Source organism: Sceloporus occidentalis, unplaced genomic scaffold (genome assembly GCF_023333645.1).
Source record: "Sceloporus occidentalis isolate IW3139 unplaced genomic scaffold, rSceOcc1.0.p SCAF_5, whole genome shotgun sequence".
NCBI classification, from domain to species: domain Eukaryota; kingdom Metazoa; phylum Chordata; class Lepidosauria; order Squamata; family Phrynosomatidae; genus Sceloporus; species Sceloporus occidentalis.
Window position 1 is genome coordinate 35776247 of NW_028316985.1, and position 15512 is coordinate 35791758.

A 15512-nucleotide genomic window follows, 5' to 3' on the forward strand; every position below is an offset into this window, starting at 1 on the left:
AGAATGCCTGTCCATAGGCAAGTATTCCCTATGTTTCCCTATTGGCAAGTGCTGTCATTTGTCTTAGTACGTCCAATCTAGACGCTATACCTCTAGAATCGCCTTGGTCCTTTTAGCTGCAGCACCACACTGTGGGCTCATGTTCCACTTGGGGTCTTCTAGGACTCCTGGGTCCCTTTCCCTTCTTAGACGAAGCCCCCTTCTCTTCTCTCCAGTCCCCCCTCCGACCGCGCAGCTCCTTCTTCGCCGGACAAAAGGACACAGAAAGAACTCCCGCTTAAAAACCAGGCAAGGAGAGAGGGAGGGGCTTCCAACCGGAGCGCTCCGTTAGCCCCGCCCCCTCTCCGCCTCCCTCGGGGCTCGCGGGTGGGCGGGGCCGGAAGTGAGGCGGCGTTTCCATAGCGAGAGAGGTCATGCTCCGGAAGTGGAGCGGCCATGTTCCTGAGTGACCCCGGGCGGGAAGAGGCGGCTAGGAGCCCCTGAAGGCGACGGAGGCACGGTTTCCTCTTCGTTCCTTGAAGGTACGGAAGCGGCCGCCGGGCTTCCCTTCCGCCCTGGAGCCGCAGTCCTCCCCAGGGACCCTGCTGCTTCCCCCGGGACCCCCGGGTCCTCCCTCCCTCCTTCCTTCCTTGCTTTCTGTCTAGGAGGGATCCCCAAATGCCCTCCATGTCTCCAAGTCAGCCCCAAGACACCGCTGGTAACTGGAGCAGATCATAAAATGTCAACTGAGAGCAGTGTTTGCATCAGGATTCAGATCTCTTGACCAGCAGCAGAGAGCCAGTGGGGCGATATGGTTGACCGTTGGACTGCGACTCTGGAGACCAGGGTTTGATTCCCCTTTTAGCCATGAAACCCACTGGCTGCCCTTGGGCAAGAAGTCACACTCTCTCAGCCTCAGGGGAAGGCAATGGCAAACCTCCTCTGAGCAGATCTTGCCACGAAATTCCCAGGATAGGGTTGAATGACTTGAAGACACACAGCAACAACAACAATGTCAGTTTCTCCCCTCTATAGTTCCAATAGGTAGACTTTTTGAGCCCATAGCCGTGGGTTGGTTTTGCATGGTGTTGTGGGCATTGTAACATAATAGCTACCTTGAGTTGGGATGTGAGGTGGAAAAGAAAGAGCCTGGAGAGGTACGGGGGCAACCCCAGCATGTGCTGCTGTATCAGCACACGCATTTGGCAGAAGAGCAGGCTGGGGGTTGGAGAAGAGGAATACGAAGGGCCTGGAAACCGTGCCTTATGGGGAAAGACTTAGGGAGCTGGGGATGTTTAGCCTGGAGAAGAGAAGGTTCAGAGGTGATATGATAGCCCTGTTCAAATATTTGAAGGGGTGTCATACTGAGGAGGGAGCAAGCTTGTTTTCTGCTGCTCCAGAGAACAGGACCCAGAACAATGGATGCAAGCACCAAGAAAAGAGATTCCAGCTCAACATTAGGAGGAACCTCCTGAGAGTAAGGGCTGTTCGACAGAGGAACACACTCCTTCCTCGGAGTGTAGTGGAGTCTCCCTCCTTGGAGGTTTTTAAACAGATGCCAGATGGCTGTCTGTCGAGGATGCTTTGATTGAGTGTTCCTGCATGGAGTGAACGGCCTTGTGGTCTTTTCCAGCTCTGTGAGTCTGTGCTGCATTGAACCCCAGTGTTATACTCCAAAAACACCCCTTTCACAGAAATGCGAGCCAGTTTCTCCAGATTAATTTTAAATTTGTTGTTGTTATTGTAAAGTCCATTCAGCCATGCTTCCTTCTGTAGGTCACTAAAATAAGTACCCAGCTTGTTGAGGGCAATTAGCTTACAAATTGTAAACCACTTAGGGAGTGCTTAAGTGCACTGATAAGCAGTATAGAAATGTACTTGGTATTGCTGTTGTCATGTGCCTTCAAGTTGTTTCCAATTTATGGCGACCCTAAATGAACATATTGTGGGGTTTTCTTTGCAAGATTTGTTCACAGAAGGTTTACCATTGCCTTCCCCTGGGGCTGAGAGAGTGTGACATGGCTGGCAAGGGATTTGAAACCTGGTCTCCAGAGTCCTAGTCCAACACTCAAACCACTCTCTATGTATGGCCATCTTTTTTAAAAAAATCTCAAAATGCCTCTCCTCCAGTTAGTAAGACCGCTACCTCCCCCAAGGCACTCATCATCTCCACTGCCAGCACATCTGTGCATAACTATACAGTGCCAGCATGCACATGTAGACATACCCTAAAATACACACCACAGACACAAAGTATGCACATAAACTCTTGTCCCATCAACTCATTCATCTAGTAATTTGCTAATTTCTACTCATTCTTCCTCCATCGATCCTTATTAGTGGTAAGCCAGGATCTGGCTAAGAAAATCAATTCTTTATCAGGAAATTGTTTGATTTTTCTGTGTACCTTCAGAGTACCACCCTGTTATTCATCCTCCATGGCAAAGTGGACCCGCGAAGCAGTGTTGGCCCTTTATCGTGCTCTGCTGCGTCAGGGACGTGGCCTGCGCTACACCGACCGTGATTTTTACTTCAACTCAATCCGACAAGAGTTCCGCAAGAACCAGAAGCTTGACCGTCTTGAAGATAAGGAGAGACAACTGGAGAAAGGCCAGGCTTTCTTGCAAAGCAAACTTGGGGGGTTGGTGTAGAGGCCTCTTTCTTTTCCCCTTTCAGTTTTCTGACTTTTTCTTTTCCTCAAACCTTCTGGCCATCTGAACTAGATGGTTAATTTTGCCAGACTGATACAAGCCTGAAAACAATCCTGAAAGTGTCTTACCTAGATCCTTGGGAGTATTCTCCTTCCTTCTTCACAGATGCATTAAGTAGCAGGTAGGTTATTTACAATGATGTGGTATTCTTTTTACTATTCAATTGTTCTTATAACTCCCTGGAACTCACCTACATGAATTTGTGCCAATAAAAATGTCAGTTATTTTTGCCTTTAGTGTTTTTAAATATGTATATATTAATAGTTTTCAGAATACATACATATACTGTACTATGACATAAATGTAAACAAAGAAAAAAAACTGTTAACCCAAATGTCATATACTACATCTACATCTCCTCCCCTCCTCCCCCATGTAAAAATGACATACCTCTTTTGTCTAACTACCACTTAACCATATAGTTTAGTTTCTCCTTCCTTCATTATCTACTCTACTAATTATCATATATCATTCCTAAATCTCATAATTTTAACTTTACTCCCTTAATACCAAATTTCGCAATAGTAATGTCCCTCACTTTGTAAAAGTTTTCTGTCTTTCTAAAAAGACAGCAGTTTCTTCTTATATAATTACATAATTTATCCAGTTCTGCCAAATCCATTACCTTCTCTATCCATCCCATATAATTTGGTTTTTTCTTAACTTTCAAATATCTTGTATAGACTAATCTAGCTGCAGTAACCATATAACGTATTAAATCTGTATGCACACTCTTTTATCCTTTAAATTTATCATATTTAATAGATATAACTCTGGTCTCAGTGCTAATTTGCATCCCAAAATTTTAGTCATCTATTTACTTCTTTTAAGCCAATATCTCTTTGCCGTTTTGCATTTCCAACATATATGATAGAAGGATCCAGTTGGTTTTTTACAATTCCAGAAGATATTCTTTACACCTTTATACATATTTGCTAATTTGTCTGGAGTCAGATACACTTAAACATCATTTTATAAAAGTTTTCTTTTAAATTGTATGAGCAAGTAAATTTTAACTCTTTAGTACAAATATCTTCCCATTGAGTCATTTGTATACTATTTGCCTTTTAAAGAGCAAATAGTTAGCTATTAATCTCATTAATTATGTATGTATGTCTTGAGAATTTAGTTGAATTTTGTAGATATGGCAGTACAGCATAAAAGACATAACCTTGGCTATGGATGTTGAGAAATTATATTCAGACATTTCATTCGGCCATGGCATTCAGTGAATTGTCTTGGGGAAACATCTGCTGAAGATATGCCAGTGTTGTTCTAACAAATGACATGAGGATTATAAAACATATCATGCTATGACGTGTAGAAGTACAGATAATTCGTAATACTAATAAATGTCTTAGTTATAGCCTCTGTGACTGAGTAAGGTTCAAACTCAGATCAGGAAGTACTGAGTGGCAGACTATCAAAATGAAAGGCATTAACAATTGATGGTTTTCTCTCTCTATGAAGGAACAATGGCAGGCGCTGGAGAGCGCAAAGGAAAGAAGGATGATAATGGCATTGGCACTGCCATTGATTTTGTATTATCCAATGCCCGACTCGTACTGGGTGTTGGAGGTGCTGCCATGCTGGGGATTGCCACCTTGGCTGTCAAACGGGTAAGAGTTAATACAGTGAGTGAAGGGGTGCCAAAATGTATGGGTGCTCCAAAGGTGCAGTGACAGGATGGAAATTTTTGAATTGATTACATATTTAGTTTTCTGGATACACTTTAGATGTATGACCGGGCAATCGGCGCTCCTGCCAGCCCCACTCGCTTGAGCCACTCAGGAAAGAGAAGCTGGGAGGAACCAAGTTGGCTTGGATCATCGTCGCGGTTACTAAACCAAGATATGAAGACTAATCTTAGTCGTTCTCTTCAGACTCTTCCCACTGATCCTTCAGCTTTTGAAACAGGTCAGGGTTGTCTGTAATTTCTGTTTAATTTTTTTGTGTGTGTGTACAGTTTGTTTACACAATCCAGGAGTTTTTTTTTTGGTGTTGATGACTAAAAGCATTTAGTTGATAATAAGATTTTAACTTGGGAGGAGATTTTAATGATGGTGTAGTGGAGTACAGTTGCCTGCAGAAAAGCAGTATCTGTCCAAACTATTTCTGACAAGTGCATTTCTCTTGCCTTTTCAGAAAATATTTCTAGTAAGGAACAGCATCTTGTTCTGAACTGACTGCAGAATTGTAAGATTTTTACCTACTGGTGATCTCAGTAGGCCTTTGATCAGACTTGCTTCATGGGGAGTTACATTTTTCTTTTTATGGTGAACTGGACCCTGAAGCTGCTTTTAGTCTTGGGAAGAAAATGCTTGAATACCTGTATTTTCATTCCAAAATAACAGTTGCATTGGTGATGCATTTTTTTATTAAGAAAATGAGATGAGAAAGAGGGTTAACCTCATATTGCTAATGAGAACAGTCATAAAGTTGATGCTGTTTTTAAAGAAAAACAGACAAACACAAATACTATCAGAAAACTATATTTATATTTATAGTTTTTTGTGGGTTTTTCAGGCTATGTGGCCATGTTCTATCTTTGTATATAGATTTTATCCTTAGTCTGATTTGAAAATGAGATTTCAGTTGGCCCTCCATTTTCGCAGGGGATATATTCCAGACCCCCTCCCCCCCCCCCCCCCGGTGAAAATGGAGGGTAGCACATATTCAAGCCTCATAGACTTGAATGGGTCACATGCCCCATTAAAAATAGTGGAGGTTGCCCCTCCGCAGATTTCCAAGGTCACGGATCTGAGATCTGCGAGTTAGGAGGGGCGACTGTAATTCCCAGGTGATACTTACTTTGCTTTTAGAGGACAAACAAATTGTTTGTTTAATCAAAATGGGTTTTTGGAAGACTGAGATTATGCATTGCACAGCAGGTTCAAGAAAAACCAGGAAGACTTGCTTCTTAATCAGTATGTTCAGGACTAAGTGTTACCAGGCTGTTGGTTTCTAGACACTGGAAGTAAGATGTCCTGATTAAATTGTTGTTTTTGAGGCTTAGTACATTTTTCATTACTTGTATAGTTGATAAAGTCTAGTGCTCACATAGTGTAGCAAACATCCATCAAAATACACTACTCAAAACAAATGCAATTAAAAGCTGATGATTTATAACTTTCATTTGCAATGAAATATTGGGGCCAGTTGCTTTCTCTTTATCTGTCATTCGCTGTACCTTGGCAGACTCGATGAAACCAATGAGGCATAAGTCACCTGCTAAGAAAAGCCAGGTGGAGCTGAAGAAGTCCCGGCTAAGAATGTCCTTGCAAGAGAAGTTGTTTGCCTATTATCGGAGAAAAGTGGCCATTCCAGCAGAAGAGCAGGCCAAAGCCAAGCAGGCTGCTGTGGATATCTGTGCTGAACTGCGTGGATTTCTCCGTGCCAAGCTCCCGGACATGCCTCTGCGTGAAATGTATTTGAGTGGTAGTCTGTGTGACGATTTGCAGGTAACATGGATGGAAGAGGAAATGTTTAACACCTGTAAAAATAATGGGGAAATTCAGCTTTTCCAGCACTTGTATCTCATCATCATGTTCTGTCTAAAAATCACCTTTTTGCTTGCTTGCCTTTCTGCAAATTTTGTCATGCTTTCGCTTTCTGACTAACATCCATAGTTTAATTTCCTGCATCTTATCACTTCAACATTGTTCCATAGTCCAAATCAATAGTTAGTCTTTTCTGCTCTTTTCATTATAGTATGGAAATGGAAGCTTCCCTGCATGTTAATTTGATGAATGCACTGCACTTAACTGAACAGTTCAGAATGGGTGCATTACTCTTGTGTTGTCAGCATATCACCCCCTTGGATAAAATATATATTTCAGATAATCTTAGAATACTAGTATAGTTTTTAATTGTAATGATGATTTCCTCAGAAAAATGGAGTAATAACTTCTGCCAAATTCCCTCTTGAATTAATTTCAATTGTCTTTGTCGCTAGGCAAAATTTGAGGAAGGACCATAGCTGATGTCCTTGTGTGTAGAAGGTTGCAGTTTCAGTTCCTGCTGTCCTGAGGTACAACAGGAAAAGCCCTGTATCTGAAGCTATGCAGAGGTGCTCTTTCCAGCTTTCCAGCTAGTCCTCAATCAAGCAACTAACATAAACTTCCCATTGAGTGCTTTAATTCTGAGGTATTTTTCTGACCCTGATCAGAATTCCAGTGTATTGCAGGGTAGAAACATATCCACAGGAGTGCTTATGAATGCAGAGTAAAGGAATGGATAGAACAGTGAAGATGCTCTTGGGCTTTTAAAGCATAAACACTACTTTTATTTCTTCATCAATTCATGGAGAACTGTTTTAGTATACTCTCTAATGTATCAGCATGTACGGATGGGGCACTAATCATCATGGAAATCACATCTGATTCTTTGTATCTAGACTTCTCTCTAGCCAGATGATTGGTGTGACCTTTAGAGGTCTTGGATGTTTAAGCTCTTCCATTTTCCCCCTCATGGCAGGTTGTGACAGCTGATCATATCCAGCTCATAGTTCCTTTGGTGCTGGAACAGAACTTGTGGTCGTGCATTCCAGGTGAAGACACCATCATGAATGTCCCTGGCTTCTGCTTGGTACGTCGGGAAAACCCAGAATATTTTCCTCGTGGTAGTAGTTATTGGGACCGCTGTGTGGTGGGGGGTTACCTCTCACCCAGGGCTGTGTCTGACACCTTTGAGAAAGTAGTTTCAGGCTCCATCAACTGGCCAGCGATTGGGACCCTTCTGGACTATGTGATCCGTCCAGCAGCACCTTTGGAATCTCTAATGTTGGAGGTCCAATATGAAAGAGACCGCCGCCTTATAATAGACTTCTTGCCATCTGTCACAATAGGTGACACTTTCTTGGTGGCCAAACCACATCGACTGGCCCAATATGATAATCTGTGGCGACTCAGCCTTCGTCCAGCAGAGACAGCTCGCCTACGGGCTTTAGACCAGGCTGATTCTGGCTGCCGTTCCTTGTGCCTCAAGATCCTTAAGGCCATATGCAAGCTGAACCCAGCATTGGGTCATCTTTCTGCTAGCCAGCTTACCAATGTCATACTACACCAGACCCAGGAGGAGACTGACTGGTCACAAGATGTGCTAGCTGACCGTTTTCTTCAGGCACTGAGAGAACTGATTGGTTATTTGGAAGCAGGCATTCTTCTCAGTGCTTTGAATCCCAAGGTGAACTTGTTTTCAGAGCTTACTCCTGAAGAAGTGGATGAGTTGGGCTATACCCTGTATTCTTCCCTTTCAGAACCAGAAGTGCTTCTTCAAACATAACAGTGGCCTTATGCATGAGAATATTGTTAGAGCAACCACCCCACTATAGGTTCTCTGATACCTCCTGAATGAAATATGCACACCTTGCCCCATTGTTTTGGCAAGTCCTCCTGTTTTTCTTTTGTATTATGCAGAGGAGTGGGATTAGATTTCTTGGTGCTACTGGTCCAGTTCCACTACATTCATAGTTGCTGTCTGATGGGGAAATAGGTGTCATGGAACTACTGCCATTCTGTCATATAGTCCTTGCTGGTTTCTCATGTCCCGGCTGCCTATGCCAATGCTATGCACTTCCTTTTCAATCTTCTGTACCTTGCTACAGTGTGATCTCTTTAATTCTCACCTTGGAAAGTGTGGAATTGAGCCAGTAAATCACTGGCAATTTTTAAAAGGACCTAATTGAGGTGATGTGGTTTTCAAGAGGTTTGTCCCTTGCTGTTTTTGTGTTCTGTTTGTGTGTGCATATTACTTTTTGTCCCCTTCACACATGATAAGCCTAAAATAAGTATTTGAATTGAAGTATTTATAAGAGGGAATGTATTTGTGGGAGCTCTGTGCTTTGATTGTATTTATAACATATGTGAGAAGAGATTTCTAGAAAGAGAGTTTGCACATTGCATTGTTTTTCACCATTATGGACTTAACTTAATTTCTATTTGGGAAGTTTAGTGTATATTATCCAAGGTACATTATTTTGCCATCCTGGCATAATTTATCAAACTTACACACATGTAACACACATGGCTCTCATTACAACCTATATTTCACAAAGAGGTAATAGGTTCTGATATGGTGGAGATAGGGAAAGTAATTTCCTGTTTGTTGCTACTGAGATCTCTTTTCCATGGGTAATTGCCTGAAGAAGTAGAACCTGCTAGTCCTTCCACTAATCAATATTGTGAAGCAGAGCAAGGATGTCTGAAACTAAGGCACTGTCTTTTTTAATAATTCATGTGTGATTCCACCAACTCTTGATGAAAATACATTGGGTTAGTGAATCTGACAGGATGATAGAATATCAGGACTTGATCTTCAGTATATTGGTAAACAGGATTGATGGGTACTATTATGTGCCTTCTGAAAGTTAGCTAAAATTACTAGCTATAGGAAGATAAAGTTATGGGAGAAGGCAATTTTAAAAAAATGAAATCACTTCCTATTCTTTCTGTCATTAGGTCATGCAATCTCTCTTTATATATTTTCCCACTCTGAAGATGTTGATACTGCTCTTGGGAGGCGTTCACTTTGATTTCCTGTTTTAAAAGCAAGAAATTAGCATTGACTATGAATGTGTTATCTCTCAGGAGTAAATTTGGTTCTATTACCACAACTATCACCAAAAGAGTAAGAGAGTGTACTATAAGTGATGACACTGTCTAGTAAGCATGACAAGAACTGCTCTGGCAACAAATTTAATTCTGCAGATATGGTTCCTCTGTTTTTATATCCTAAATATCCACCCTTCCCATTAAAAGCTAACATATATAATGAGATAATTTGTTAGTATAGGGAGTCAATAACAAGCACCCTTTCCTGTTTCTTTTGAAGGTTGTGCTTTGTTATAGTTCTAGAGAGGAGTTTTAATTTGTATACTCCAGTCATGTAGGGTATCCCTCCTCCCCATTTGTCTGTTCAAATCAGTTTATCTGCTAGGAGATGGTATTTACACAATTTACACATTACTGTTAGACAGCAATGGAACAGTGTTGCAGTTATTTAAGCCTCATCAGACTTCTCGCCAAAGACTTGGGAAAACTGTGCGTGGGTGTCTGGCAGTAGCCTGGAAAAACACCAGATTTTTTAAAAATGCAATACTGGTGCTGTTTTCCCCCAGTACTTTTGAATCCCTCTCTCTCCCTTCTTAGGCCTCCTTCAAGTATGAGTCTTCCTGTCATCTGTGCTGATGAACAAGTATGCAGATCTGGGGAAGACGGAAACATTGCTATGAATATATAATTAAGGAGTTACATAAAATTGCCCATTCACTTCACATACTTCATTTTTCCTGTCATGATACTGCTTGCTTCAGAGTTTCACCATGGTCAAGAGATCCTAAAATTATGTAGGGGAGAAGGGAAGGAATCTAAAGTCTCCTGCCTTCTAGCTTGTCAGATACATATCATTATATGTTCATTTTTTAAAAAGTCTTTCATTTATTAGAACCATAATAAACATTTCAACCATTTCTTGTTGCCATGAATCTGCATGTGTAATGAATGTAGGCTTAGGCCATGTAGGATAAGGCCAGACACTTTTGTTTTTGTCACTTCCATTGCCTTAGGTGTTCCTGTCCAAAAACTAAGCATTCTTTTCTTGAAGTACCTAAAAAGAAGACATATTTGAACCTACATGTAATGAGGCAGGTGCATTATAATTCCGGAAGCAGCAACTTAGAGGTCTTGCCTTTGGCACTCCTTACAATGTCTGGCGATGTAGTGAATGAGAAGAATGCCTTAGGTTATTCCTCATTTCTGTGAAGGGTGATGCATCTTACTTAGTCTTTAGGATGATGCATTGTGCACTGTGTTGCACTAATGCTACTTGTGACTAGAAAACTCACTCTGAAAAACTGTTAAAGCTGAAACCTGTCAGTATTCACACACACAAAAAAATGCATGTGAGTATGTTTAGTAGTTATTGTTAGGAAAGCTCAGTCTTAAACGTTTGTGAACCCCTCCATCAAAAATCAGAAAGTAGTGTGAAGTGCAGCTCATAACTGCTTTCCCAAATTGTGAGGGAAGAGGAGCCCTTGGCATCAAATGTTTATCAAAAGCCCAAGTCTCCTCTTGTCCACTTGAGCCTTGAGAAAGCTTTGGGCCATGCCAACCAATGTGACGTTCCCCCTGAACTACAGAATGGGGACCAGGTAGCTCAACAGCATATTTTTGTTACTGTCAAACTTGACTATTGATCTTCCAAGTCCAATGAAATTCTTCACTTGAGAATTATGTAAATGATAATAGACCTCTTCCAATGTTTGTATGTCCATGATATTGAAGGAAAAAGGAATGTGATACCAGAGACTCTTAAGGGGTTGTGTAAAGAGGTTGAAAGAAGGTGTGCATGGCTTGTAACAGTGTGTGGAAATTGTGAAATAAAGTAATTTTCCACAACTGTGTGGCAATTTTTAAATGTTTGCAAAATACGCTACATGTTTTTCCACATCCTCTGTGTTGGGTGAAGGGGCAATTGCCTTGTGAGCCGGTTAAATTAACATCTTGTAATTTCTGTGCCTTATTGGCTTGCTCTTGGAAATTAGATAGTGCTGTGGTCCATGTGCAATGGTGTACAACTCTAAAATAGCACTGGCTACTTTGTGAATAAAAAATTCTCATCTTGTGAGAGGGAATTGGTACCCTTCACTCAACATGCTGCCTCGTATGGTTATTTGCTTGAAAGCTATGCTGTAGCTGTATGTCAGCATTTCATCCTGTGCCTGATCAAAGTTGATCTCCCCCCCCCCCCCTCCATGGCACTTGTCCTTTGTAGAGCTTCCATGTTACTTTAGACTGTAGTTTTAAGTTTCTGCAGAATCTGGCACAGAAAATACTTCTTGTGGGTTGCATTGCTTAATTTGAAAGGTATTATAACTGCTGATTCCCAGGTGTTTCAGGAGAAAGGCTTGGCATGGTATCCTCAATGTCACCCTCAGTTAGCCTGCCCCTCACTGCCACTATCATCATCATCTGCATAGCTGACAAGCAGGCAGTGGCAACTCTTACTGCATAGCAATGCTGTTTGCTAATTTCCTCTGGTCAAGAGCCAGAGGTAGAGAAACAAACAAATAATCTATGGTGAACAAGAAGAGCAAGTTTTAGGGAGCTTTTGTCAATGACCTCCTGATATCACAGGGCCTCTCATCATTGCCTAACCCTGGTGACTTTCGATACCCGAAGCCTAATAGTTGTATTTGCACAGCTGATTGGGTGTGTGGTTGATGGAACAAGAGATTTCAGGACTCTTTTATGCTTACCATGGATTCCTGTGTTCCTGCCCTTCTGGTCCATAAAAATCTCTTCCTACCTCCTTATTCTGTGCTTTCTTCCTGTTCTACTTACCAAATGTTGTTACAAGAATGATGCATAATGAATTCCTAAGTACTGAATTTGTATTTTCCTAGAAATCTAATCTCAACTTTTTTGCAAATGGACTTCATTTTTAGGCGGTGGGGAGCAAGCAACTGAAAATTATCCTGATGAGTAACGAGGAGGGGCCTAACCAAGTAACACTACTGCCTCATGCAGATAGTCTATTGTGCCTTGCTAGAACATAGCATCTATCCCCACCCCCAACGTGAGCCCACCCTCTTTCAGATATATACAAAGTGTGGTTTCACAGATATCAAGGATTTCTCTCTGCATGTTTTCTGGTTAGCCTGAGGGTTTTTCATGTCTGTTGTATATACTATATCTCTGCTTTCCTTCCTTTCCTGGTTACAGCTTGTGGCATACTCAACTCATTGAAACCTGTTCATGCTCTGGTTAAAAGATCTGAGGCTAAAAGGCCCTGGAGAGATGTTAGGTGCTGTAGTAGGGGGAAAATAATAATAATAAAAAATCAGCTTCACAATATAAGGTGCAAGATTTGCAAATACCTTTTAGCACCTCTAAGAGAGGAGCCAACTGCCGATGAACCTAATGAATAAGGAAAAAAGGGGGACATGGCATGGTAATACAAAGATCTCAAAGCAGAGTGTTCCTGCTGTAACTTGCTAGAATGTAGACACCTGTCTCTACTCCCAGGAATGATAGGTAGATGTCTTCAATTGCTAAGGCTCATCAAAAAGTAAACAGCTCCATCATGCCTGCTGTGGACAACAGTGGATGGCCACGGATTTCCACACAGATTTTTTTAACTAGACCAGGAGTAGGCAACATCAGTGGGTTTGGAGGTAAACTTTCCCCTGGGCTAAAAATGTAAGGGTGGTGAATTCTTTTGGAACACGTTCAAGTTGCTCTTTACCATATGTTGAGAGCTATGTGAATTTCGTGCCAACTCTTACAAATTTGCAGCTAGTTGACCACAACCCATGTCCCCTGCATTTTTAGGTAAAGGAATACGAAAGACAACTGTTTGCACAGATACTTCAGTGAGGAAAGGGTGGGGGAAAAAACTTGGCTAATAAAGCCATGGAGTCTGCATTTAGAAAGAATATGAGTTGAAATAGTAGTGACATGTTTTGCCAGGTGATGAACAAGTTTGAGATAGCACCTAGGACTTCTGGGATGAAGAAAAAAGGTTGGTCTAGCCACGGGGTCATGCTATTTGTGAAATTCTGGGAATTTTAGTCTTAAAAAGTAAAGAGAAATTTATTATTTTATTTGTATCCTGCCCTTTCCCCAATCCTTGGACTCGGTGGCTTACCCAAATTAAAAATAAAACTATCACTGCAGACGTTTTGTTTTTAAATTAAACTATCAGTACAGCTAAAATCATAGAATCATAGAGTTGGAAGAGACCGCAAGGGCCATCCAGACCAACCCCCTGCCATGCAGGAAATCCAGATCAAAGCATCCCCGACAGATGGCCATCCAGCCTCCGTTTGAAGACCTCCAAGGAGGGAAACTTCACCACACTCCAAGGAAGGAGTGTGTTCCACTGTCGAACAGCCCTTACTGTCAGGAAATTCCTCCTAATGTTGAGGTGAAATCTCTTTTCCTGCAGCTTGCATCCATTGCTCCGAGTCCTAATCTCTGGAGCAGCAGAAAACAAGCTTGCTCCCTCCTCAATATGACATCCCTTCAAATATTTAAACAGGGCTATCATATCACCTCTTAACCTTCTTTTCTCCAGGCTAAACATACCCAGCTCCCTAAGGCGTTCCTCATAGGGCATGGTTTCCAGACCTTTCACCATTTTAGTCGCCCTCCTTTGGACACGCTCCAGTTTCTCAATGTCTTTTTTGAATTGTGGCGCCCCGAACTGGACACAATATTCCAGGTGGGGCCTGACCAGAGCAGAATAGAGTGGCACTATTACTTCCCTTGATCTAGACACTATACTTCTATTGATGCAGCCTAAAATCGCATTGGTCTTGTTAGCTGCCGCATCGCACTGTTGACTCATGTTCAACTTGTGGTCTACTTGGACTCCTAGATCCCTTTCACATGTTGTCTCCTTAAGCCAGGTGTCACCCATCCTATATCTGTGCATTTCATTTTTTTGCCCTAAGGGCAGTACCTTACATTTCTCCCTGTTGAAGTTCATTCTTTTAGCTGTGGCCCAGCTTTCTAGTCTATTCAGGTCATTTTGAATTTTGATCCTGTCCTCTGGAGTATTAGCTATTCCTCCTAATTTGGTGTCATCTGCAAATTTGATAAGTATTCCCCCAATTTTTTCCTCCAAGTCATTGATAAAGATGTTGAACAGTACTGGGCCCAGGACAGAGCCCTGTGGGACTCCACTGGTCACTTCTCTCCAGGATGAAAAGGTGCCATTGTTGAGCACCCTTTGGGTTCGTTCAGTCAACCAATTACAAATCCACGTAACAGTTGCCTTGTCTAGCCCACATTTTACAAGCTTGTTTGCAAGAATGTCATGGGAAACCTTGTCAAAGGCCTTACTGAAATCAAGGTATACTATATCCACAGCATTCCCTTCATCTACCAAACTGGTAATTTTATCAAAGAAAGAGATTAGATTTGTCTGGCATGACTTGTTTCTCTGAAACCCATGTTGACTTTTTGTGATTATGGCATTGCCTTCTAGATGTTCACAGATTCTCTGTTTAATGATCTGCTCTAGAATCTTTCCTGGTATTGATGTCAGGAAAGATTCTAGAGCAGATCATTAAACAGAGAATCTGTGAAGCTTAACAAGGCTTCAGAGCAGTGGTTCCCAACTGTAGGTCACCAGTTGTTGAACTACTGTTCCAGAGTACCTCACCATTGGCCATACTTGATGGGCCTTCTAGCAATTAGAATACTCTAGAGGTCTTCTTAATTATGCTGTTCATGAAGGATGCGACTGATCACTTCAAGGGATTGTATGTTTGTAAAACCCACTGTAGTCCTCACTAAAAGATGATGAGTTGGCCACCTAGCAATATACTAATTTCAGTCTAATAATGGATACCCATGTGTTTGGTGCCTGTACGTCCACTGAGTTCACATGAGGAAGCACCAGACTGTGCCTACCACTATAATTATGGTACTTACATGGTGATTCACATAAAAAACGAAGCACAAACAAGTGGGAAGTGAAATGTTGTACAATATTTTAGGAATCCTGTTTCGTCGTGTAGAATTCTTACTCAATCTTTATCTGTCGAAGGAGTAGAAGGGGTTCCATCGCAACCCATCAGAATTAATCCTAGCCATACCATCCTTGCCTGAAATTTTTTTCTTGGCCTCTTTATGTATTGATCTAGTAACTATTCTTTTGTTGCCTCTTGCACTCACTTTTGCTTTATAGTTGTTATGCCGTGACAAGAGGAAATTAACATAAGAAGCAGAATAGATTGTGACAACCAGATGCAACCAGGATTTGTATAGTTCCCTTATTTAGATCAAGGGGGAAGAACACTAAATGTTGGTATAA

General features: G+C 41.6%; 2 protein-coding genes across 2 annotated transcripts; both read left to right on the plus strand.

Annotated features, from left to right (window-relative positions):
• Positions 1–369: 369 nt before the first annotated feature.
• MIURF (mitochondrial elongation factor 1 upstream open reading frame) lies at positions 370–2633 on the plus strand. The gene is made up of 2 exons (XM_089528231.1): positions 370–521; positions 2393–2633. The coding sequence occupies exon 2, from the start codon at positions 2418–2420 to the stop codon at positions 2628–2630; it is 213 nt and encodes a 70-aa protein (XP_089384357.1). The 5' UTR covers positions 370–521; positions 2393–2417; the 3' UTR covers positions 2631–2633.
• Positions 2634–2723: 90 nt separating this feature from the next.
• MIEF1 (mitochondrial elongation factor 1) lies at positions 2724–11086 on the plus strand. The gene is made up of 5 exons (XM_089528230.1): positions 2724–2811; positions 4161–4309; positions 4427–4607; positions 5889–6151; positions 7167–11086. The coding sequence occupies exons 2-5, from the start codon at positions 4166–4168 to the stop codon at positions 7971–7973; spliced, it is 1395 nt and encodes a 464-aa protein (XP_089384356.1). The 5' UTR covers positions 2724–2811; positions 4161–4165; the 3' UTR covers positions 7974–11086.
• Positions 11087–15512: the final 4426 nt, after the last annotated feature.

Bases quoted from the DNA above. Each gene is read 5' to 3' on its own strand.
- MIEF1 (XM_089528230.1), top strand. From the start codon at position 4,166: ATGGCAGGCGCTGGAGAGCGCAAAGGAAAGAAGGATGATAATGGCATT. The intron at 4,608-5,888 runs GTCAGGGTTGTC...GTACCTTGGCAG, and splicing joins TCCTTCAGCTTTTGAAACAG to ACTCGATGAAACCAATGAGG. The intron at 6,152-7,166 runs GTAACATGGATG...CCCTCATGGCAG, and splicing joins GTCTGTGTGACGATTTGCAG to GTTGTGACAGCTGATCATAT.
- MIURF (XM_089528231.1), top strand. From the start codon at position 2,418: ATGGCAAAGTGGACCCGCGAAGCAGTGTTGGCCCTTTATCGTGCTCTG.